The sequence below is a fragment of the Arvicola amphibius genome, chromosome 6, assembly GCF_903992535.2.
Source record: "Arvicola amphibius chromosome 6, mArvAmp1.2, whole genome shotgun sequence".
NCBI classification, from domain to species: Eukaryota; Metazoa; Chordata; class Mammalia; order Rodentia; family Cricetidae; genus Arvicola; species Arvicola amphibius.
Window position 1 is genome coordinate 158,358,491 of NC_052052.2, and position 26,681 is coordinate 158,385,171.

The 26,681-nt window shown below is 43.2% G+C and overlaps 1 protein-coding gene across 1 annotated transcript in view; it reads right to left on the minus strand.

The window, feature by feature from the left end:
* Slc35d2 (solute carrier family 35 member D2) overlaps positions 1-24,905 on the minus strand; it is a 31,730-nt gene extending 6,825 nt beyond the window's left edge. The window contains exons 1-9 of the mRNA XM_038332963.2: positions 24,590-24,905; positions 17,445-17,478; positions 15,584-15,670; positions 13,417-13,484; positions 10,871-10,942; positions 9,434-9,502; positions 5,641-5,743; positions 4,272-4,364; positions 2,318-2,385 (exon numbers count right to left, since the gene is read on the minus strand). Coding sequence (XP_038188891.1) covers positions 2,318-2,385; positions 4,272-4,364; positions 5,641-5,743; positions 9,434-9,502; positions 10,871-10,942; positions 13,417-13,484; positions 15,584-15,670; positions 17,445-17,478; positions 24,590-24,711 — 716 coding nt within the window. The 5' untranslated portion in view covers positions 24,712-24,905. The remainder of the gene's footprint in view (positions 1-2,317; positions 2,386-4,271; positions 4,365-5,640; positions 5,744-9,433; positions 9,503-10,870; positions 10,943-13,416; positions 13,485-15,583; positions 15,671-17,444; positions 17,479-24,589) is intronic.
* Positions 24,906-26,681: the final 1,776 nt, after the last annotated feature.

The window sequence follows — 26,681 nt, forward strand, 5'->3', positions numbered from 1 at the left end:
AGAAAACCCTTAACACGCACTGAAGTTTCCAGAGGATTAGTGCAACCTCACCATAACTCAAAGGGAAATTAAACACCTACCCTTTTAACATTCTATTTGTAACAAGCTTATTCAAAATGTCATAAACTCCAGTGAGACAGATCAGCAGGTAAAGGCCCTTGTCTCCAAGCCTGACAGCCTATGTTCAATCCCTGGGATGGGTATGGTGATAGAAGAGAACGAACTCCACGTTCATACTAAGGCAGCATGTGGGTGTGCACACACACGCACACACACTAACACAGACAGCACACACAGAGACAACACACACACACACTCACACACACTAACACAGACAGCACACACAGAGACAATACACACACACACTCACACACACTAACACACACAGCACACACAGAGACAACACACATACACACAGGCACACATACTACCACAGACAGCACACACAGAGACAACACACACACACACTCACACACACTACCACAGACAGCACACACAGAGACAACACACACACACGCACACACACTACCACAGACAGCACACACAGAGACAACACACACACACACTCACACACACTAACACAGACAGCACACACAGAGACAATACACACACACACTCACACACACTAACACACACAGCACACACAGAGACAACACACATACACACAGGCACACATACTACCACAGACAGCACACACAGAGAAAACACACACACACTCACACACACTAACACAGACAGCACACACAGAGACAACACACACACACTCACACACTAACACAGACAGCATACACAGAGACAACACACACACACACTCTCACACACACTACCACAGACAGCACACACAGACAACACACACACACTCTCTCACACACACTACCACAGACAGCACACACAGACAACACACACACACACTCTCTCACACACACTACCACAGACAGCACACACAGAGACAACACACACACACACAGACACACACACTGAACAAGTAAATGGTGGTTGAGAAAAAGAAGTTTGGAAAACAGACTTGAAAGTGGTGAAATTAACCAAGACGCTGGCGCTGGCTCTCTGGGTCCTGCCCTGGGATGCACCTGACACTGAACCTGAGATGCCTACTGAGTGCACAGCCCTAGTCAGTGACCAGTGGTCTGAACAGTCACTTTTGAGGTTGTGGAGAAGCAAAACAGCTGATTGTGACAATTTTTAACTAAGCATCCTCAAGGAAGCAGAAATTCGAAAATCTAATATGCCAAAGCTGGGGCTTTCTTCTAGCACAGTTTTGGAATCAAAACTTAACAAAAGAGGGGCAAAGTACATGAAAGAGTAGAAAAGCCATCACAATCTGGAGGGAAGCAGACAACCAAACTCAGCAATTCCAACAGGGGAGCATGGTGGTGTGATCCTGTGATCCCTGACTCAGGAGGCGGAGTCAGGACAGCCAGAACACAAGCCTGGGATTACATGAGACCCGCTCTCAAACAAAAGGCCAAAACGAAACCAAGAAAGGGATATTAGCAACCACAAGAATGTTTCTTTTCTTTTTTGTTTTCTTCTCCCTCCTTCTAGCTCAGTCTGGCCATAAACTCTGTGAATCTCCGGCGGCCGCCTCTCAGGTGATGGAACTATAGGCACACCCACAGGGCACAGCTTAGCATTTCATACCGAGTCCTCTCTGTGTGTTTAGTAAGTCCCAAGTCTGCTTTATAATTAAATCTTGCAGTATGCGTATCCTAGCCTCATGAAAAGACAAGTCTAAGCAGCTTATCCAGAGCTAGTAAACGACAAATCCAGGACTGAACCTCCACAGTGAGTATATGGACACAAACACACACACACACAGTAATAATAATAATAATAATAATAATAAATTAAGAACTCTATCAACAGGATAACTACTAAATCCAACTAAGTTAAAGAAAGAGTTAACGGAAGCTGGAGAGATGGCTCACTGGTTAAGAGCACTGGCTGCTCTTGCAGAGGACCTGGGTTCAGGTCTTACTACCCATGCGGGGACTCACAACGCCTGTACCTCCAGTCCCAGGGGACCTAGCACTCTGTCTGACCTCCATAAATAGCCGTGACACTGAAATGTTTAGATCAACAAGAATATAAAGTCTGTACTTCCAGCCCAGACACATTTTTAAAAACATCTTCTACCCATGTGTGTACAGTGGGGTTGGGTGCACTGTCCAGAGAGGGTCAAGAGAAACACAGGAAACAGGATTCTGGCAGAGCCATCAGACAGACAGAGGACATATTTATATCTGACTTGTCAAGTGATACTATTAACCAACTCTTCTGCTCATGCACAGCTTCTTACCCCAAAAGACAGGAAAGAAGAAACTGAATGATAAATAAGACGTTCTTCCAGTGGCTGAATTCAGTAGCCTGGAATGAAAGATCCATGGTGAGATCAGTGACAGCTCAGTTCAAACCCAGCTGGCACAGTTTTTCCTTCGATGCAGCTGATGTTTTATTAACAATTACCCACTTCTCCTAGGAGAGAGGCATGCAGTAAATATCGATAACTATTTAAACAAGGGTTTATTATACTACTTTCCAAATTTTTATATATGTTAAAAGTTTCCATTATAAAAAGATTTTATTTTTATTTACAAAGTGGTTCTCTGATTTCCTATGTGTACCAGGGCACAAGTGCACACACACACACACACACAAATAATAATAATAATAATAAATGTAATAAATTAAAAACAAGGATCTAGAACTGTTTATGTGAACAGTAAATAAAAATTATTTACTCCGGACATCACAAACCCAGGGGCGGTTATTTAGTAATATTCCCTAATATATAGATTCTCCACCAACCTACACTTTAATATATGTTAGTTTTATATAATTTTCTTTAAGACTGAATCTATACTGGTGACATTTAAAGAAACAGCATTTACAAAGCATTATGAATCTTTTTTATTTTTCACTTTTTGGGGTTTTTAAACCAGAAAAAAAGTCCATTTTTAAATTCCTCTTCATCAGTTACAACATATTATGTGTATTTTGGCCCTACTGTACAGAAGGCCAAAGGAGTCTCTTCCAAGGACCTGGCTTATTAACACAAGGGCTTTTGTCTCTGACTTTATTTCCCAGAAGCAGAATCAAAGCACAGTTAATAATCTACTAACTATATAAGTCCGAAGTCCAGGACTCACTTCCCAGAACAGTGAGTCACCAAAAACTTTGGCCTTTCCATCTCTCAGTCTGCTCCCTCCTTCTTCCTCCAATAAAGGGGGATAAAGATTTTACTCCATACTATCCATCAGCTTTCAACGTATTTAACTCAAACTTTAGACCGATGTGCATGAATTCCTTTCTTTATCACATTTGGTTCAAATTCTAAAACTGATTCATCCATGGCCCCAAGCGACCAGCTGAACAATCTTAGTTCAGTTCTGTGAGCATTACAACAGTTACGGAGTAAAAACAGGTCATCTTGTGTTTTAGATGTTCATTACTAATTACAGTATATAACCTACATCTCTGATCATCTGTTGTCATACAGTACTTAAGGTGTACTCATATTTTATTTTAAGTCTCCTATTACATGTGTTTGTGTGTGGTGTGGGTATAGGGCAGACACACAGCACATGGATGGTAGTTAGAGGATAATTCGCCAGGGTCAGCTCTCTCCATCTGTAATGTGGGTCGTGGGATGACTCAGGGCATCAGGCTTGGCAACAGTGCCTTCACCTGCTAAGCTATCTCACCAACCCAAAAGAGTTGTATTTTAACACTATAGCTTTAGCATTTTATCACTTTAGAGAGAATCTCTCAATTCCCCCTTCCCTCTGTAGCACTGAAGAACTCACAGCCTTGTGCATGCTAGCCAATGACTACCATTGAGTTATATCCCAGCTCTAGATATTGCTCTTATGACTTTAAATATATTTTTCTGATTATGATTTTCATCTTAATAAGAATTCTACAAAGTTCTTTGGTCCATCTGCAGTTTCAAGGTCTGGTAATTGCTCAGTTCAAAGAGTTCTGTCTAAGTCTCCAGAATCCAAAACGTAAGAGGCCAGATGGGGCAAACAAGGGGCATTCCAGCACCACACCAGCAGACGATCGTCTCCTAGTCCTTATAAGGACTTAATAAACTACAGATATCTCTTTGCCAGCAATAGGGTTACCTCTCAATTAGCCTATAGAATGAAAACACAATAATGTCAAAGATGCCTTGAGTACACTCACCCTAGCAGACGTCATAGCTCAGCCTCCCCTACCTTAACCATGTTCTTCACATGGGCCATAATCACCTGCTGGAAGTCTCCAGTAGAGATGCTAATAATGACGGTCGGGATGATCATGAAACAGGCATTGTAGAAAAGCACTCCATATTTCCCCAGCTCCTATAAGGATAATAAAACTGCATTCAACTTTAGAGATGCAAAGCATCATGTCCCCTGGGCCCGTTTGTCTATTTATGCATAGTTATAATGTGTATCGGGCTGGCTCTGTGCTGGGAGACGTTTGGCCAATGTCTTGTAAAATGTAACATTTTACTGTGTTGTAACTTCAGAATAAACATTCTTTCCACACCAACTACATATGTAACAGATGGAAACAGAACCACTCTGATATTCTACTCATCTCTAACACTCCACTCTTAAGCCCGTTATTCAAAATAGGAAATCTGAAACGAGATAATGGAAATTTAAAATGCTAACCAACTCCTTCCCAACATCTGCTCCATCCATTAAAGAATGGCAGCCTTCCGTGTTTGCTTCCACTAAAGTGGCCACCCACTTCTCTGCCAAAAACAGGGTGACATATTGTATTTTCAGGAAGGCAAAGAACCCGCCGTTGTAAAACTGTCACCATTCAAGGGAACAAATGGGCATACAGATTTTAAAAATAGCTCACAGAAAAGCACCCATCAGTCAGAGAGAACTCCCTCACAAAGCACAAAGAGCTCAGAACAAAGACCCATATGCCTGACCCACCCCAGACCGCTTCCGGTCACAGCTGGGGCTCGGTGAGAGCTGGGGGCGGCACAGCAGGCAGCCCCTACAGCTTGCAGTCAGAAGAGGTGGCTGCCATTGGAGGACATGACAAATGACCATCCAGCCATCTCACTTCTTGATGAGGAAACAGGTTTGGAGAAATGAAGGTTTAAAGGTGGAATGGCCTAATATCATGGCACCAGCCCCCTCTTCTGAATTTGTCATGGTCATTAATGGTGCTGTTTTAAGAAATGAATTTGCTTTTCCAAATATATATATTCATGTATTATGTATGTACATATGTACATGTATTGTGTAAATATGTATGTGTGTATGTGTGTACATGTATGTATATGTATGTGTGCGTATGTGTGTATGTATGTATGTGTGTGTGTACATGTATGTGCATGTTTGCATGTATGTATATGTGTGTATATTCTGATTGTATATGTAAACCAGTAACATCTTTTTCTCCTTATCTAATTTTCAATCAAACTTTTACAGTACCAAGACTAACGAGGTTAATAATAACACACAAGATAAGTAAGGAGAAATTAGTAGTTTCTAGATCGCAGGGTGTGCATCAAGTTGCATGCCAACTGAACATGTTCATTTTCATTTTTCATGTCATTTCAGGAGCCAGATGGCACAGGCAAAAAGCTGCAGGAGGGAAGTCTGGTACCTTCGGGTCCATTTTCTGTTTGGTATAAACTCCATTTGCTGCTGTGAAGATATCATTCAAGAACACAAAAATGTAGCCTTCCAAGTTGAATGCAAGGTCAGAGCTGGCAGGGAGAACAGGAAGGGGAGGCCGTTATAAGACACTCTTACCACGGCCTCAGAGCCTGCCTGCTTGTCCTTTGTCTGGTTAGATCTGTGTGCGGTGCTGGTACCATCTTTTCTGGGGAAACTACTCCCCCCCCTACACACACACACACTAGTAGTGTGTTGTTAATGTCTCTGATTCCTCCCAGAGGAGAGAGAATGGGACAACTCATCAGGTGACCTTCATTGTAATTACACTTCGCTCAGGACCAGGGACCTGAACTGTCTTAACTGCAAAATCCTTTATTTGCTAGCTGACAGGTTGGCACAATAACTAGTGAGCCACAACTGCCCTGAGGGCACGCTTCACCCACCCACCAGAAACCCTGCTTATTATAAGCAGGGCCATCCCCAGGGTACAGCCCATGTCAGACAGCTGGGGAATGGCACCTCCATCTGGTGCCCAGACAGTGCCTTGTCTGTCAAAAGGTGAAGCAAGGACCTATGTGCCTACGCAAGCCTTCCAAGGCTCCTTTCTTCCAGAACCTCAGCAATTCCCATCTAAATAAATAGCATCCACATAAAAACATGAGGGGATATGACCTATGGATGAGGCGGACAACCAAAACGGATATGTGATGTGATTCACCCACCTGCACTTCCTTCCTGCCCCAGACCCAGGTCATAATTCATGCTCTAAACTATCAGAAGTCAAGCCTTTAACATACCCTCTTAGGATGAGTACTTAGAGCTTATGAATTTAGTTAACTCGCTAGCTGGTTACTTAGTTAACAATATTTCACTACATTTGCCCTGGAGGGTCTGCAACTCAGACAATACCCCTTTGTGGTAGATAATACCAGAGGTAAGTAACATTGCTTCTCATGGTTGTGAACTGCTAATTGAATGGACAAGTGAAAAAGAACACAAATCGTGTTACTATTCTTCATGCACAGTAACTCACAGAAAAAAAATGAAACTCAAAGCAGTTGGATACTGAGATTTATGTAACATTTTAGCAAAGGACAAAAGGGTTTCAATGTCCAGAGCCAAACCGTTACCTAGCAGGAAACACACAAGGAAGCAGTGGCAGGGAGAGGTTATTTTAAGAGTTGAATTATGCAGACTTAATCTCAGTGTCAACTGTCTGTGTCCAGCAGTAGAAGTGGCTGCTCTTGCTGGTCATTTCCACAGAGAGAGATTATACCCAGCTGTCAGGGACAAAGGACAGCAAAACCTCCTTGCATCTCTTGGTTCTCAATTACCTCTAACTTCAGAACAACCCTGATGCCAAAGCTGCATGTTTTGGCTATATCACGTCACTTTGGCAGCTTCCTGTTCATAAATGCTTCCTGAAGGAACTGCTAGAGGGAGCTGAGTCTATGCTGGTTCTGTGGGCAACAGAGCTATTAAATTCAACTTTTCTATAGGTTTTTCTTTGGGGGCTGGACAGGTCGTTCTATTGGCAAAACATTTGTCAGACAAACACGAGGACCCTAATTCAACCTCAGAATCCACATTAAAAACCCTGTTGATTGCACTCTTATTGCAGAGAAGGGGGAACAAGTGGGTCCCTAGGACTTGCTGGCCAGCCAACCTAAATGAATCAGCAAATTCCAAGTCAGTGAGGAAATCTGTCTCAAGAAACGAAATGGACAACTCCTGAGGAACAGTGTTGAGCTCTGGGCTGTACACACACAAGTGAACATACACACGCCCATACACGTGTGAATACATCACATATGTACAAAATATTTTAATGAAACAACTAAACTCTAATTTTGAATGAGCAAGAAAAGCCATGAGAAGAAAAGGCTTCTAGAGGCATGAGGAAAAGGCACTTACTTCCTGGGAGAGCTTTAGATTACAGAGTCCTGTCTCCTCTAGAGGCCAAGAATGCCCAGTAGTGGCATGCGTACTCCCTGAAGCATGGCCTGCCCCACTCTTACCCATCCTTACTGAACCAGTAATGAGAACAAAGTGTATGAGGAATGCAAATGCCTACAAAATAAAGCATATTCAGAGTCAGCCCGTGCAGCTGTCATTTGGTCCATTCCTAGACATTCTCTTTCAACATTTCCAGTCATGTGGCTTCCCTGGGTGAATGAAATACAAGAAAGGGAATAGACATCACTTCTGGGCAAAAGTTTTATGAGCCAGTGCAGAAATCTCCATAACCGCCTTTCCTTCCTAGATCACTGAGGAAGCCTGAGGTAGGGACCTCGTGGCTGGGTCCCTGGATTCGGTAAACAGAACTCACTCATAAGCACTGTCTGCTGTGGGTTTACTGTCAGGGAAGTGTATAGCTGATGTTTAGAAACCGTGAACTGTTGGGCCTGCTTATTACAGCAGGTGAACCTCGCTCATGCAACTACATCTAAGGGACTATTGGCACAGGGGTTGGCTAGCTTCAGTAGACAGGAAGTTATGACCAACAGGCACCAAAAACAGGACACATGGAACAAGAGTCAGGTCTGCTCGGGGACCTGAAACAGGATGTAAGATAATAGTGGTGGTTGGCTGATGGTTACGACATGAAGATACTGGTAATGGTCAACCCCAGACAGGACAGCTATGGTCCCCAAAGCAGGATATAAATGACAATGGGTAGCAGCAGCCAAACTAGCTTGGTCAAGTAGAAGTTATTTCGGGAACTTCCTCGCCAAGAAGCATGCAGAGTGCTGGTACCCTTTCCTCCAGTAAACTTGTCACCTTTGGGGGTGAGAAACCCCATGCATACTCTTGCAACTTTCTGTATTAAAATTTTTATATGAGTATTTTTGCTTGGATGTATGTATGTGTACCATGTGTGTCCCTGGTAGGTCAGAGAGGGCATCAGATCCCCTGGAACTGGAGTTATGGGTAGTTGTGCGCCATCATGTAGGTGCTGGGAACTGAACCTGGGTCCACTTGGCCGCCGGGCTATCTTTTTCTACTTTTGCATCTTATACATCTACTTGTAACAGACTGAACTCTGGATTAATTGGGCTTCTGAGAAAAGCATGACCCTTCTCGGAAGGGCTCACCCTGGGGTAGACACAAGGGAAGTAGAGGGAGAAGTGGAAGCCATCGATCTGCTAGGAGTATAGCCTGATTTCTCACTTGCTCTAATTAAACTGTTAAGTGCTTGATTTGCCACTGTGTCCTATTGAGTACTCTTTCTGGAGCACACGAATGGGCAAAGCTGATGTGGGGGGCAGAGGAAACTTCAGTAGGAGGGCAGGAGTTGGTGTCACAGGTGTCCTGTGGCTCAGTGCCCTGAATATCGCTCCTCAGGAAGGCATCCATCAGGTGAGTGCCTGAGGAAGGGAAAAGTCAGGATTGCTATTCCAAGTGTAACTGCGTTAATACCCAGCAATGCTTACTTAAAACAGGACATTGTCATTTACAGAATTTACACTCAAGACCCACACAATTGAGTTACAAAAGAAAAAAATCACAAAAAAGTCTCATAATAGTTTAAGTTGTATTGTGCCATACCCTCACGGGCCACAGTTAGACATGCCTGCATGTGTTCTCAGCATTTCCAATGTGGGACCCACTTTCTGATGCTCGCAGGGACACATGGGGATGCCACTAACTCAACAGATTTGTCTCTTAGCTGCCCAACCCAGCTCCAGTTGGATGGAAAAGGAAAATCTCTCAGACAGGGCTGCCTACTGTCAAAGACACAGAGAAGCCACCGAGCGGCAGGGAATGCCAAGTCTCACCCGGCTGCTATGAAAGCCCCAAGCACAATAGCCAAAACGCTGAGGACGATGTTCAAGGAATACTGTTTCCTGTGGTCAAGAAAGAAGAAAGGGGGTGGAGAGAAAGAATTAAAATGTGGATTTTATGTTTAAAAAAAACTGAAAACAAACAAACAAACAAAAACCAACCTGAAAACAAATTTAGTAACTTTGTGGCTAAAACTTAACCTCTTCATACAGAGAAGGTGCTGGAAGTGTAAGTCAGGCCAAATTTACTTATTCCTTAAGCTGTTCCCTTAACTTAATCATGTAGTGGTTTTTCTGTTTTCCTTGGAGGATGCTGGGGTGAAATAAAGAAGAGGGTTTGCTGTGCGTCTGGTTTGCAGGAGCATCTACGGCACAGTCAAAGATTAAGTCCATAGCAAGGCTCACAGCATTGCAACTTAAACTAAACTTCACTGCCATACAACCTTTACTGCAAAATCAAAGTCTGCATTCTCATGGGTCAGCCTGGGTAGCCTCATGAGAAAGATCTATATCAACATTTGTAAAGTTTAATTTATTCTGACCTCATGTCATGGAGCATCAGAACCCTGTCCCCTGCTCTCCCGCCTGCCCTCTCTGTCTGTGGGCGGTTCTTCGTCACTATTTGTCCCCTCCAGTTCAGCAGTTTAACCGTGGTTGCTAGTTATAATTTTCTACTACAAGCACGTTATTAGTCTGCCGCAAAAATAAACATTTAATCGTGGGAACAGTTGACTCCTTTGAAATGAACAAATAATAGTTCCTTAAGTTGCTGCAAGCAGTAAGTCTAATCAGTTACTCAGAAAGAAAACCTCAAGGTGAAAATCTGTTGGGTAAAAATAACACAGAGGGACTGGGGAGGCGGCTCAGTGAGTAAAGTCTTGTCAAACAAGCATCAAGCCTGACAATCTGAGTTCAGAAGTCCAGGACTCGTGAAAATCTAGGCAGAATAGCACAAGCCTAAGTGGCAGAGACAGGCAGATCCAAGAGCTTGCTGACCAGCCAACCTAGTCAGTAGGTGAACTCCAGGGCCAGTGAGAGACCCTGTCTCAAACAATAGCAGAGAGCAATAGAGAAAAATACAGGTCGGGGCTGCAGAGATGGCTCAGTGGTTAAGAGCACTGACTGCTCTTCCAAAGGTCCTAAGTTCAGTTCCCAGCAACTACATACTGGCTCACAACCATCTGTAATGAGATCTGGTGCCCTCTTCTGGCGTGCAGGCAGACACAATACTGTATACATAGTAAATAAACAAATCTTTAAAAAAGAAAGAAAGAAAAAGAAAAATACAGGACATCAATCAACCCATGTCTTCCACATGCACACATAGCCTCGCACACCCACATGACATATATGTGAACATACTACCCACTCACATGAATAATCACAGTACGTCGGAAACATAATGAAGGAGCGAAGGAAAAGCAGACTCACCCTAGTACGACGGCTTCCAGCAGTAAAGTCAGTGGAATTGTGAATTTCCTGAGCACAGTGAACATTGGCAAGCTGTCAGAAAAGATCCAACCCTAACGTCAGGCACATAGTGTCAGCTGCTATTTTTGTTTTAAATATGGTAAACGTTTTTAATTAAGGTCATTTTCCAAATTAAATATAATGAGTTAACATTCATTGTAATATTTACCATTAACAAATCATATTAAGTCATAAAACAGGGATTGAATAATTTCCTGCCACTTTAGTAAACTGATTCAACACAAAATCTGTCAAATCTTATCTGGCTTTTTTTTCCTGCAGAAACTGGCAAGTTAATTCCAAAATAAATATAGAAATTCAAGGGCCCCAGAGAGCCAAACCATGTTGAAGGATAACAAAGTCAAAGGGGCTAGAGAGATGGCTCAGTGGTTAAGAGGACTTGCTGCTCTTGCAGAGGACAAAATTTCAGTTCCCACAACCCACATGGAGGCTCACAACCACCTGTAACTCCAGATCCAGGGGATCTGACACTCTCTTTTGTTCTTAGTAGGCACTTGCACTCACCCGCACAAACTCATGCACACACACACACACACACACACACACACGTACACATAATTAAAAATAAAATCAATTATTTATATATATATATATTATAAAATATAACCAAGTTAGGGGGCTGGTGAGACAGCTTGGCTGGTAAAGACACCTTCTATAAGCCTAATAACCTGAGCTTAATATCATGACATAAATTAGCCAAAGAAGAGGACCAGTTCCTAAAAGTTGTCTTCTGACCTCCATGTACAGCGGGGGGGGGGGATTTTTTGAATGTTTTAAAAATAAAGTTAGCAAAATAGGTGCATTCACATTTCCCGATTTACTACAAAGCTACAGAAACCAAGACTACCTATTACTGATTTAATAATATATATGTAATTAATGGAATAGAATTGAAGGACAGAAAATAAAGGCTTGCATTATGGTCAATTGCTTATCTTTTATCTTGTTTCTTTTTATTGTCTTCATTGCATACTCATCCCTGTAATCTATTTCAGAAGCTCCATTCCCCCGAGCAGGAACTTAGAACCTGCTCAACAGTAATTCCTTATCCCTTAGCTCCAAGCTACTGATTATCTATCCTGTGCCCCATCTTTGTAAACTTGCCTACTCTAGACACGTGAAGCAGACAAATGTAGTCCAGGCTGGCACAGACTTGTGGTCTCCTGCCTCTGCCTCCCAAATAGTACAATTACAGGCATGCAACACCTCTCCCAGAATCGCAGGTATCACGTGGGAACCATTAGTATTTAACAATTTGAGAAAGTATAGCTTTGAGTTTAATTAGAAACGTCTTTAGGAAAGTTTAAAAAGCTTATGCTTTTCTTGATGGTCATGTCTCAACATAAGTATGAGGTTTGTGTTTGTCAGGTAGAGAAAGTGTGATTGTCTGGGTGGGTTTGTTTGGGCACGATATTATCTATAATCAGGCAGCCAGCAATCAGGGAAGTATCTCAAATACGGCTTCTCCCATGGGCACAGTTCTGAGTAGACAGGCAGGAAGGGAACGGCAAATGACCCAAACACATTCCCCAGCATTCAGACTGTCTAACCTCGAAGCGCCCCAGGTTGTACTCGTTAGTCAGGGGACATCAACAACTCCTCACAACTATCAACCCTGCACACCGGCACACACACCACGATAGACTTGACCGGTATTGTTCTTTTAGATTTCAGATCACAGTTTTGGTAGTGTTTGATAGTGTGACCTTTTATAAATGATTTCATTTCCACAGTGCTTTTAATAAGTTAATCAAAGCACGTGGAAAATAAACACAATCAAACTTGTCAAGTAAGTCCATCCTAAACTATGCTGTATCATTTTCCTTACCCAAAGTGACTGTGCCAATCTGACAGGATATTCTGTTCTTACAACTATGATAAAAAGTACATGGTATAGCAATAAACAAACCACCCAGACAATAACACTTTCTACCTGAAAAACAAACCTCATACTATGTTGGGACATGGGACCATCAGAAAAGCATAGCTTTTAAACTTTCCTAAGACGTTCTATTAAACTCAAAGCTACTTCCAATGTTATACTAATGGTTCCCACGTGATACCTGCGATTCAAACCGACCTACCTGGGAAGAGGGACTGTGAGTGAGGACCTGCCTCCATCAGAACGGCCTTGTGGGGACGGCTGTGTGGCATTTTCATGATTGTTAATTGAGGTAGGACCCAGTCCAGCCTGGGCAGTGCTATGCCCAGGAAGAAAGCAAGCCGGAGGAAGTGGGGAAGCGTGCGAGTAAGTAGCATTACCCTGTGGTCTCTGCTCCAGTTCCTGCCCTACCCTCCCTCAATAGAAGGTAACCTGGAAGCTAAAATAAACCCTTTCCTGCCCACGCTAGTTTTGGCCATAGCATTTATCACAGACACAGAGAGAAGACTAGGACATCACCCAAGCAAAATCTAGAAAACCAAACTCAGCATTTGCACCACCAGAGGTGATGGATACCCCTCCCCACTGTCATCTTGAACTGTACCTTAATTTACTTGTGCTTGATAGACCACTGATGTGGTTTCCAACGTAGAGAAGAGGCAGAGGAAAGAGCTTCAATAAAAGGGAAAAGATGCAGTTAGAACTTCATTTGCATGCTTTCCGTATGTATGTATGTATGTATGTATGTATGTATGTATGTATGTATGTTAGGTGTGCGAGAGTTCTTAGCAAGAGACAGATAGATGGGTGGCCACCTCCCACCTGCACTAACCACCCTCATAACTAACACAGTTCTCCTGTGTCCGCAAGGAAGGGAGGGCCTTAAGTCAGAGCTGCTTGGCCAAGCCTTGCGAAGACGCCTCAATCAGTATGAGAGACAATAAAAAGATTACTGTTTTGAGCCATTACATTATACAGCAAAGAGTAAATGGCATGCCCCCAAAAGCCCATAGAACCCTGCTTTATGATGAAATACTTAAGCCCTTACTTTGAGACCAAAGATACCATTTCTATCAACATGAGCTACACAGCAAAGAAGGTTAAAAAAAAAAAAAACATGAAAATTAGCTTCTCGGGGAGTAATTTTGATTGGATAACTTGAACCTACATACAAAAAAAGACAAAAAACATGGCTAATAAAGTATCATTAACGCTCCTTATTGTACACACTGTGGACTGAAGTTTCCAAAAGGGTTGGGGAAGGTAGGAAGATGGAGACGGAGAGAGGTGGGAGAGGAAGACAGGAGAAGCTCCACTTGTGTGGAAGATTCTAGAAGGACAAATATAGAAACTTCAAAATTATGGAGAATTAAAATGCAAGAGACAAATTATCTTAGGCTATATTTAGTCCCTTTGAAAGCCATCTACCTCCCAGCCCTGTATCTGACCTAATATCCTATCATTATCAACTGTAAATATATAGGAAGAAGCTATCCAAGGGTTTCTTAAAAAACACCAGTTAAACCTCTCAATCCAAACACTACCGTTAGCTACTTCATATCATCCTTCAAAGGGTTACTCTAAGAATTTAATGTCTGTCTCAAGCCTGGCCCCCTGCAGCCAGTTGTTAAAAATTACTTCCACTCCATATTCCCAGTAGGAAGACAGATCTTTCAATGCGGCTTCCATGTGTACTTCTACATTTATTCAATGTATCAAATTGTACTCTTAACTCATAGCTTATATCAGGTTAAAGTGAAAATGAAAGCCGGGAATGTTGTCAAACACCGTTAGTTCCAACACTCGGGTGGCAGAGACAGGTGGATCTCTGTGAGTTCAAGGCCAGCCTGGTCTACATACAAATCAAGCCAGAGCTCTGTTACACAGGCAACTGTGTCAAAAAAACAAAACAAAAAACAAACTAAAAATGAAATCTGAAAACATAAGTCAGTAAGCTAGGACCCAGGGCAAATCTGACCCATGCTTATTTATCTAAAGCTTTATCATAACATAACTGTACTGACTCATTTGTGTGTCACACAGGGCTTCTTTCATGGTACAATAAACAGTGAGCCCGGACCTTAGCCAAAGAGTTTGCAAAACACCGGCTTTAAAAACCAGGAGTATTTCTGTTGTTAAACATCTATGTTCACATTTTTCTCTGCCTCCCACCTCAATGCAGCTGTGCTGAGGTAAGGATTTACACAGGTGCAAGGGATCCAAGCTCAGGTCTCACACTTCCTCAGCAAGCACTTTACACATTTATAGATCTCACAAGCCCAGCTCAGCATGTCTGCATCTTCATTGAGTTATACAAATAAATATTTATGTATAAAATATTTATTAAGAACTTTCTCCTCCAGGTGGTAATGGAACACACTTTTAGTCCAGCACTTGGGAGGCAGAGGCACGCAGATCTGTGAGTTCAAGGCCAGCCTGGTCTACAGAGCAAGTTCCAAGACAGGCACCAAACTACACAGAGAAACTCAGGCTCGAAAACCAAAAATTAAAAAAGTAAAACAATAAAAAAATTTTCTTCCAGCACTAAGGAGGCTGAAGAAGAGGATTTCGAGTTCAAATCCGACAAGGGATGATACGTAAGAGCCAATCTCAAAGAAGAAAAGTAAAAAAAAAAACTTTCTACTGGGTGTAAGGGAAAAGGAAGATCCACAGTGTATGAAATGGATCCCTACTTTAATCCAATTGTATTTTTTGTGTGTTTGCTTGCTTGCTTTTCATTTTTTAGTTTGTTTTTTATCTTTCGAACATACCTTTCCAGGAATTTTCTTGTCAAAATCAGGGAAGTGGATTATTTTATTTAGCTTGGACACATACAGTATCATTATGGTGGTGGCCATCTAGAATGAGAAAGAAACAGCAAAATATCATCTGGAAAGACAGTGTGAGGTTTACTGCTGCAATGGTGTAATCAGAGCATATTTATCGGAAACAGAACCCAAAGATCTACTTTTCAGGCTGAAGGGAGGGATCTCGTGGAAGCTAAGATTCTCACCCAGGGATGAGATGTTGTTCCAATCAGAACAGGTAAAATGTATCATCGAGTGGCCTCACCTGAATACATTGTCTCAGGGGCTCTAGAAACGGCCATGGAGTGAACAAAGAACCCCTCTGAGAGTAACCAGACTGACCAGATGACCCTGGACCACACTTCCACAAACGGAGTGTATGGTCTGTTAACTTCCTTTAAAGGCCAGTGAGAGGAAACAATTTTTAAAAAGGAAAAGCTCCTAAGCAGGCATGGTGACACTCACATTTCATCCCAGGAGAGACAGGCAGATTTCTGTGCATTTGAGGCTAGACTGGAATTCCAGGACATAGAGAGACCCTGTCTCAAGAGGGTGGAGAAGGTACCGACTCCTTGCACCCATTGAAAGATATAAAAATAGACCTGGACTTTTAAGTCAAGATAGGGTGTGTTGGAGGTGAATATGATTACAATGCATTATACACACTAAAAATATCATGAGATTCATTATTTTGTACATTAAATACAAGCTAATAAAAATGTCCTAAGAAAAAAAGTGTATTTTTTGAGAAGTCCAACATTAAGATTTTTCCTCTCAGGGCCTGGAAAGATGGAGCAGCACCTGCTGCTCTGGGGGACCTGAGTTTAGTGCTCAGCACCCACATCCCCACTTCAGGAAGCTCACAACTCCCTGGAACCCTAACTCTAGCGGATACTATGACTTCTGGTCTTTGGGTTCTTGTGTTCACACTTACATACCCACACATGAACACACACAAACATACATAGTTAAAAATAAAATAAATCTCAGCCCGGCAGAGATTTAATCCCAGCCCTCTGGAGTCAGACAGAGGCAGGCTGATCTCTGAGAGTTCAAGACCAGCCAGGGATAGATCTTGTAAGATCTTGTCTCAAAAATAAGTAAATAGCCTTGCGGGTGTGGCACACATCTTTAATCCCAGCACTTGTAAGGCAGAGGCAGGTGGATCTCTGTGAGTTCAAGGCCAGCCTGGTCTACAGAGCAAGTTTCAGGACATGCTCCAAAGCAACAGAGAAACCCTGTCTCGAAGAAAGTAAACAAATAAATAAAAAGGAAATCTTTACAAGGATTTTTTTTTCAGTTTAGACAGCACAACCAAATTGTCTCATTTAAACTCTGTAAGTAAGAGCTGAGAACTTGCTTAACAGTTAAGAGCACTTACTGCTCATGCAGAGAACATAAATTTGGTTCCCATCACTCATGTTGTGTGGCTAACAACGGTAGCCAGTTGTAAGGAATCCAATGTCCTCTTCTGGACTCCATGGGCAAATGAACTCATGTGAACACACGCATACACACACAAACACACACTTTAAAAATAGTAAAAATAAGCCTTTACAACCTTATAAACTTAGAACAATAGGTATATTAGAAATAGTTCATCATGTTGTTTTAGAAATAAAATCTTCATTTTCTTCAAATGAAAACGCAAAAGTTTAAGAAGCACTTCAACATAGGTATCGTAAACCTTGGCTTTTATTTATTTGTGGAGGGGTACTGGGGTGCATGTGTATGTGAAAGACAACATGGTCTTAAACAAAAGCACTTAAAATAGCCTGAATACCGATGGCAAGCTAAGACTTTGATTTTTTTTTTCTCAACTTACCTGCCCAATTCCAAGAACAATTGGTGAGGGAAAACTGCAAGAAATATAAAATAATGAATCAGTTTAGCAACATAAAAAAAGGTTGAAGAGACTATGTAGACAATAATGACATAAAGAGCTGTTACAGGCATTAGACAATGGAAACTTCAAAAAATTGTGTCCATTTCTTTTTCATTTTTTTTTAAAAAAAAACTGATGGTTGCTGCTGGGCAGTGGCACACACCTTTAATCTCAGCACTCGGGAGGCAGAAGCAGGTGGATCTCTGTGAGTTCAAAGCCAGCCTGGGCTTTAGAGCAAGTTCCAGGGCAGGACCCAAAACTACAGAGAAACCCTGTCTCAAAATACAGAAACAACAACAAAAAAATGATGGTTGCTAAACTTGCCAGCTTTCCTTTGTTCTGTGAGGGTAAATTAGTCATGATTGCATATACTGGGAAAAAATAGAGTAATACAATAAATAAAGTTAATAAAGTAAAATTTAAAATGCCATATACAAGAAGACCCCTTGTGGTAGTTTGAATGAGAATGGCCCCACAGGTTCATATATTTGAATGATTGGTCACCAAGAAAGAATTAGAAGGATAAGGAGGTGTGGCCTTGTTGGAGGAAGAGTGTCACTGGGTGGGCGGGCTTTGAGGGCTCAAAAGCCCTTGGTAGGCCCAATCTCTGTCTCTCTCTGCCTATGGTTCAGGATGTAAAACTCTCAGTTACTTCTCCAGCACCATGCGTACCTGTGTGCTGCCACGTTCCCCACCGTGATGATAATGGACTAAACTTCCAAAACTGTAAGCAAGCTCCAATTAAATTCTTTCCTTTATAAGAGTTGCCGTTTTACAGCAATGGAAACTGACTAAGATACCTCTACATAGAAAACTAAATCAAAGTTAAAAGTCAAAGAAGAATCAAGTCTGTTGGTACAGGCAGGCCTGTTACCCTGGATAACTGCAAGGTTAGTTAGAAGTATCTCAAGTTCAAGGCCAGCCTGAACAAGTAAGTGAGACCCTTCTCTGAAGAAAGAAAAACAAGGGACTAAAGACATGGCTAAGTGGTTAAATGCTCTTTCTGCCCTTCTCGGGGACCCAAGTTCAGTTCCCAGCACCCATGTGGGCAGCTCACAGGCTCCTATGACTCCATCTCCAGAGCCACAGCACATGTACAGACACATGCATAGCCACACATTTAGAACCAGACACCCCCCAAAAAAACCCTTAGACAAAGTAAGCAGGCAGATAAACAGGTAACCCTCAAAAAGTTAAATAAGATGCCCCCATTTCTTTCCGGATTAAAGACCACTTAGAAATAAAAAAGCAAAGTAGTAGTGCTAATAAGATACATTTTTGCAATATATAATTTAACCTGTATCTCCGTCTCCATCTATATATTCATGTCTGTTTATTCATCCATCCATTCAAATCTGAAAGTATTCTGATAATTATGGTAATTTTAAAAGTGGTTTCAGTCTAACGGTTTTCTTTTGTTTGAATCCTTTTAAATGATCACAACAGAATGCCTTCCTAAAAAGCCAAAATGACAAAATAAATTTAAGAACAATGCTCCCATGCCGGGCTTTGGTGGCTCACGCCTTAAATCTCAGCATGTGGGAGGCAGAGGCCGGTGGATCTTTGTTAGTTCGGGGCCAGCCTGGTCTACAAGAGCTAGTGCCAAGGTAGGCTCCAAAGCTACAGTGAAACCCGAAAAAACAAAAAGAACAATGCTCCCAGCTGCCAGTCTATGGCTCATTCTTTGTTCATTTCTGAAGGTTTTTGTTCCAGGGGAGTGCTTGTTTGCTGTTCAAACAGTTTCTCTGCATTGTCCAGGCTATCCTTGAATTCTCAGACTTGAGAAAGGTAGGTAAGACCAGATGCAGTTCATCAATTTGAATTCTGTGAGGTCAAAGGTAAGGATGCACATGGACCCGAGTCTGACTGAGCTGGTGAGATGACTCGGCGGATTAGGCTCCTACTGGGCAAACGTCTGGACTGCCAGCACCCATGTAAGAAGTCAGGGACTGTACCCATGCCTGTAGTCTCAGCACTGAGGCAGAGACAGGATTCCTAGAGCTTGTTGGTCGGCAACAATAGCCAATCAGCCAGCTCCAATGAGATCCTGTCTGAGAAGGCAGAGATTAATTGAAGATACTCTCTGGTAAATCATAAAGCAAGTACACACAGCAAGTCCTGAACAAATATTTGTTGAACTGGATAAAACAAATTTGATTTTTTTTTTTGAGACAGGGTTTCCCTGTGTAACAGTCCTAGCTGTCCTGGAACTAGCTCTTGTAGACCAGGCTGGCTTCGGACTCACAGGGATTCACCTGCCTCTGCCTCCTGAGGGCTAAGGAGGATTAAAGGCGTGCGCCACCACAGCCCAGCTGATTTTTTTTTTAAAGACAAGGGCATCCTCTATAGTTCAGATGGTCCTAAAACTTAGCGACCTTCCTGCCTCACCTCCTTAGTGCTGATATCACAGATGTGCCCAGCTTGAGGATTCAATATGTTTTAATAAGATGTCATTAATAAATTTTCATGTCATAGAGAAGAGTATTCACGGGAAACACAAAAGCAGTCTGCTTGTACAACCCTTATGATCACAACTGTGGCCAGTTGACCACAGACTATTAAAACACAAACTCCTTTTGTTCTAGCCCTTGAAAGCCACTGAGTTCACATGCTCACAGGATCCCTTTCCTGCCAAGTAAATCTAGCATTAGAACTGTCCTGGCTTCTCTAGGTGCCAAGCCACAGATGCTCACCACAAACCTGGGAAACTCTTACACATTACCAAGTTCATCTGCTAACCAAAGGTACAATCTTGTGCCCCTCTGGACCACAGCTTCTGCATGCTGGCCTTAAGCAAATACTTCCCAGATGGCCAGTACTGACTGTCCCAGCAGAGCAAAGGTTTCCAGCTAGCGGTTGTGGTCTGTTGTTAACCACAGCTGATTCTCTGGTCAGCTAGAACTGACCAGAAAAACACAGATTCTTAATTAAAAATATCACATAAACGGCCCTGACAGAGTCTTTGCTTCTCTCTGAAATTCACAAGCTAGACATCCGTGGCCTGCATTGTTCCCAACGTCTTATCCTCCAAGCTTCCATAGAACAGCCTACTGTTTCCAGCACAAAGTTCAAATGCCACCACAACCCTCTCTAAAACGCACGGTCAGGTCTGCCACAGCAATACCCTATGACCTGATACTGTCTTAGTTAAGGTGTCTATTGCTGTGATAAAACACCGTGACCAAAAGCAGCTTGGGGAAGAAAGGGTTTATTTCATCTTACACTGACGTCAGGGCAGGAAGTAAAGCAAAAGCCATGGAAGGACACTGCTTATTGACTTGCTCCCCATGGCTTGCTCAGCCTCATTTCTTATACCCCCAGGACCACCTGCCCAGAAGCGGCACCACCACAATGGGTGGGCCGAGACTGGGGCTGTAAACTTAATCACTTACTAAGGAATGTTATTTCCAGTTTGCATTCTCATCAGAACAATTTTGAGAAAGACACTGATAACACAGTCTGTCATTTTACGCCACAATCTCCTGACAAGTCACTTAATGAGAGCAGCTGGTGTCTGCTTATCTTGGTCATTCTCTCGCTACTTATAAGCACAAATTCAACAGTTTAAAAATAACCATATTTTAATTTTTTAAATTTATCACCATAAAATTAACAAAATATGTCTATATTAATCTCTAGAGCCAATGTTTTTCATATTAAAAAGAGTATCTCAATATCCTAGAGACCAATCTTACGGAGGCATTTTCTCAATTATGGTTTATGATAGCACTTCTAACTTGTGTCAATAAAGTAGCCAGCAGAAGCATGAACTTAAATTAACAAGAAGCCAAGACCACACACAACAAGGCTTGTACCCCAATCAGAAAGAATCTGTTCAAAATGGAATAGAAGACGTCCCCTGAGCTCCCTCCATACCCACAGTCTTGTCAGAGAACTGTCAAAAAACAAAACAAACGAAAAAAACTTCTTCCTTCTGGCCTCCAGAATATACTCTGCTCAAACAGCCATTTCTGGGGTCAGGTTGCTACGGTTCATTGTAACTAATCACCCCAATCCCCTTCTCAACAATGTGTGCTTCAGGAATCTTGAAATGAGAGAATGAATGTTATTTCAACAGAGCCTGGATGTATTATATTACACTACAGAAACGGGGGTGGGGTGTATTCATAAGGAGTATAAGTGCTTTAGCTTTCCCAAGGTAAGAACTTTAGTCATAGAAATCATTCCCACCACTCAGTCATACTTATGAAACTTATGAAACTCCAGACTTAAGTGGTAGTCGATCACTTAGGCTACATACACCCCCTAGTTTGGAACTCAAAATTTTAAAAATGAAAGGGCCAGTGTCTGAGATCTCTCAATGATTAGACACCCATTGTCTTCAGAGCAGTGGCCAGTGTTCACCGGCTCCTGCTGAAAACAAGAAGAATGTGTTTCTTAGAGGCATTAAAATCACAGCCAGTCAGAAGCCCACAAACTCCAACACAAAACAGATTTATCCTCAGCCTTTGGCTGACAGAACCATGTTACTCCTAAATATGCCCATGACGTCCTCATGTTTTCATTTTAGATTTTGATGTTTTATTTATTTGTTGGTTTTTCAAGACAGGGTTTCTCCGTGAAATAGCTCTGGCTGTCCTGGAACTCGCTCTAATAGACCAAACTGGCCTCAAGACTCACAGAGCTCCACCTGCCTCTGCCTCCGCAGTGCTGGGATCAAAAGTGTGTGCGACCACCTGCCGATGTCTTATTTTTTAAAATATTTATTTTCTTTTATGTGTTTAGGTGTTTTGCCTGCATAAATGTAAGCACCCAGTAAGGCCAGAAGAGGGTACTGCATCCCCTTGAACTGGAGTTATGGATGGATGTGAGCCAACCTGTAGGTGCTGGGAACCAAACTGGGTCCTCTGCAAGAGTAGCCAGTGTTCCTAACTGCCGAGCCATTTCACCGAGCCCTTTACGACTTATTTCACTTGGAGACAAGGTCTCTTATAGCTCAACCTGCTCTTGAACTCAGTGTGTCAGATGACCTTGAACTTCTGATTTTGCTGCCTCCACCTCCCAAGCAACGGGATCTTTTACAGGTGTCCACTACTATGCGTGCCCGGGACTGAACCCGGCACGTCGCATTCTAGGCCAGCACCGCCACAGGCTCATCTCAGCCCTCACAGTCCCTTCCTTTTATTGCCGTGCACTATGTGTATTAACTGGCTTACGTGTATGTTCACTTCCACTTTTTTAACATGGGGTTTGTGGGATTTTTATTTATTTATTATATTATTAGTAGTACTATTACTACTGGCTTTTCAAGACAGGGTTTCTCTGTGTAGCTTTGGAGCCTGTCCTGGAACTCACTCTGTAGACCAGGCTGGCCTCAAACTCATAGAGATCTACCTGCCTCTGCCTCTGGAGTTCTGGGATTAAAGGTGTGTGCCACCACCCGTCCGGCACGGGGTTTTTATTAAATTTATTTTTTTATTTATGTGTTTGTGAATGTGTATCATTCACTGAAGAGGCCAGACTCCCTGGAGTCGTCAGACCCCCTGGAGTTGAAGTTACAGGAAGTTGCCAGCCACACCATGTGAGTGGTAGGCTGGCAAGATGGTTTGGTGGGTAAAGGAGCCGCTGCCAGACCTAACAAGCCGAGTTCCATCCCTGGGACCCACACAGTGGAGGAAGAAAACTGACTCCTGAAAGTTGTCTTCTGACCTACACACACGCAAGCACACACACACACACACACACACACACACTTTAAATGTTGCTAGTTTATTATTGGCAAACTAAGGTATGAGATTAAGGGTTTTTACCTCTTCTCTTCACATAGGTAACTTCACCTATGTGCTTGAGACCAAGGCTGGCACGCCCTGGGCTCACAGTGTCACTGGGTGAATGAATGAAGGCTCTGACCCCTGCTGCTCCTGTAAAGCTCTACCGAACTCTCCTATCACGGGGCACCCACTCACTCCCTCCCTTCGGTCATCCAGCCCTGCTGACATTCTGCTCCTCCCGGAGGTCACGGTATTGCTGCTCTCTTTGGCCTGATGTCCTGGCACCCACCTCTCACTTCTCTCCGATCACAGATGATGTCGTACCTGTTCTTGAACCTGTTTGTTTACTCTCTACCCTTAAAGATGTCTCACACGGTCCGTACCATTTTCCCAGGACCCGGCGCGTAACAGATGCTCAATATCTGTAGTCTTTACAGCCTGTGTTCCTTGATGGGGGTGTGAGTTTTCTCAGATATAATACAAAAAGGCAGTCCTATAGTTTACAAAGAGCCCCAACTTGTAGCATCTTAGGCAAGGCCCTGCGAGGTCAGCACCAGGTCTGCAGCCAGCTAGGTTTTGCATCTAAGGAAAATGCTAAGTATGGACTAGTGCCAGGGGGCAGAGCCCTCAGTTCTCTCAGGGTTTCTACCACACAGTAGAATTAAATAGGACAGTGTAGTCTTTACAATAAATTCAAAGAAGCATAGAGTTGCTGGTGCACTCAACTCTAATCCAAAACTCAGCTTGTAAACGTCTGTTTGTTCTGGTTCTCCAGAAATGTAATGGTTATTTGAGAATGGATGATCAACCCATATAAACGGATGATCACAAGTCCAGATTGTAATCTGTGGGACACTTTTGTTCTGTTTGTTTTGCTTGTGGCTAGCTGGAGATGTTAGAGAGAAAAATCTTGGGCTGCTTCCCTACACTGTCTAAAACAGGTGCGGTGGAATGTGGCAGAGGTGGAGACAGGAAAACTACTAGGGAGTCCCGAAGTTTGCCCGGGATGCACGAAACCCTGTGTCAAAAACACCACAAAGATTAAAAAGTAATAATTTGCTCAAAATACACGTTTATGCTGTTGCACCCCTGTAATGCCAACACTAAGGAGGCTCAGCCATGAGGATTTGAGCAAGGCCAGCGTGAGCTACCTGATGAATGTCTGTCTCAAAATTAAGTTTTCTCAGTTGGTGTATTTATTTAAAGCCTGCGACGGCGGCTTTCCAAGTTCAGCTGGTGTGTGCTGTGCCCCTGACTGCAAGTGGACTTTGTTGTGTTGTGACTTGGTGAAGGCAAACCAGAGACGACGGTTCCGGGCCCCGGCCACCCTGCGTCCCGCATAACCAGCCTCACCCGTAGGTGGTCAGCAGAGCCTTGTTGACCAGCACGATGAGGAAGGAGCACGTCCCGTAGAAGAGCGCCGACAGCAGCCTGGCCAGGCGAGAGGGCAGGCGCGCCGCGTCAGGCTCCTCCATCTCCGCCGGCCGCCGCCCCGCCGCCACTCAGCCCGCGGTCCCCGCCCCTAGGCGCCCGGGAAGAGGGTGCGGCAGGAACAGGAGGAGCCGGGGCGCGAACCCCGATACAGCCCGCGCCCCTAGTGCGCTCTCGCCTCGTAGGCGCCCAGCGCCAGGTACTGCTGAAAAGCCGGCCTTAGCCCGCGGTCCTGCGGACCGCCCTCAGGCCACACCTCCTCTGAGATTTGCTTCCGCTTTTTTTTTTTTGTTGTTGCTGTTGTTGTTGGTTTAAAAAAAAAAGTATAATTTACATCCTACAGGACGCGCCTGAGTTGCTAATTTGAGGTGCGTATTTGACAAATGAATACATCCAAGTATACACAAAAATCCAAGCTCAACATCCCCTTAAAGCGTGAGAGTTCCCCTTGGTCCTTCCCGACCGAGTTCTGGAACTCTCTCTGCTGTGGCACTGCGTTAGACCTTCTTTCAGATGGTTCGGTGCTTGGAAGCACCCCCAACTACTCGGTCCATTTGCCAATGATGGAATTTTGGTCGTTCCCAATGTACAATTACTAAAAACACTTCTAGGCACATTGAAGGGCAAGCGCTTGTGTGGAGCACTTCTGTTTCCCGTTCATAAATGCCTAGGACTGGAGCGGCAGAGCAGGGGTAGTCAAGTATTAGGCGTCTCTTCTGGATGCTTCAGGCCTCCCTCACCCAGGGTCCACATCTCCCTAGGAGAGCAGTGCAGGATCACTGGTTCTTGGGAATCAAGGCTTGGAACTGCGGAACGACTGTAGTGTTGTTTCCAATGAAGTGTCCCATATTTTTAATTCTAATTTATTTTAAAAATCTGAAATTTTAGCCTTTTAGAAATGCTTAAGATTCCCTTTTAAATAAAGCTGAAATCCAACGGTATAAAGGCTTGGCTGTCTGCCAACAGCTGGATTAGAAGCTGAGTGGAACTTATGAGAAATGATCTACCTCTGAAAATTTTGGCTAGATTACCCCAAGATGGGGGGAAGGGCATGCAAGATTTTAAAATCTGTATTATGGAGAGAAGAGCAGGGGTTAGGACCTCTAGTTGTTCTTGTTGAGAACCCAGACTGTTCTAGCACGTAGACCAGGCAGCTCAAAACTGCCTATAACCCCAGATCCATGCAGATCCGAGCCTCTGGCCTGGGCAGGTATACACAAACATATCCAGAATTAACAATAAAACAAATCTTAAAAGAAAACTCTGAATATAGTCACTTGGGCTCATTTCCTTCAAAAGATCTGTTGTTTCTGGTCACTCTCCACATAAACTTTGCAAAACAGTATTTTAAAGTCACATTTACAGCTTTGCAGGCATGAAGTACTAATCCCAGCACTGTTACTAATCCCGTCCCATCTCCCACCCCCACACAAAAGGGCAGGCTCACTACCTTCCCTATTACTCTAAGACCTTAGGATAGGGCTGGCAATAATTAATACTTAACTACACTAGAGCCTTTGAGATAGCAAAGAAGATAAAAACCCAAGTCTGGTCCCCAGAATCAACATGTTAGAGAGAGCCCATTCCAAGTTATCCCCTGGCCTCCACACATAAGCCCAGGGCAATGCACCCCCCACCCACCCACCCACCCACCTCCACCCACCCACCTCCACCCATGTTTTGTTTTTCTAAAAATTAACTACACCAATATAGTTGAATGAGAAATTAAAAACGATGACTGTCCCTAGGTATGGTGAGAGGCTTATTGTAAATAAAAGGGAAAATATGGCCAGAGGCAGAGGCAGAGACATCTGGAGGAGTCCAGAGTGAACAAAAACCTGAGCCTGGCTGTATGAGGAGAGTGGAGAAGGAAGAGGGGAGAGACAGGAGACCAAGAGACCAAAAGGCCAAAAGGACCAGCATGGCCAAAGTGGCTTATTACATAGGGGGAAAGCAGCTGGTGGAAGTGTAGTGATATTTTGTGTTTTAACAAATTAAGGTTGTCTGAAGATCA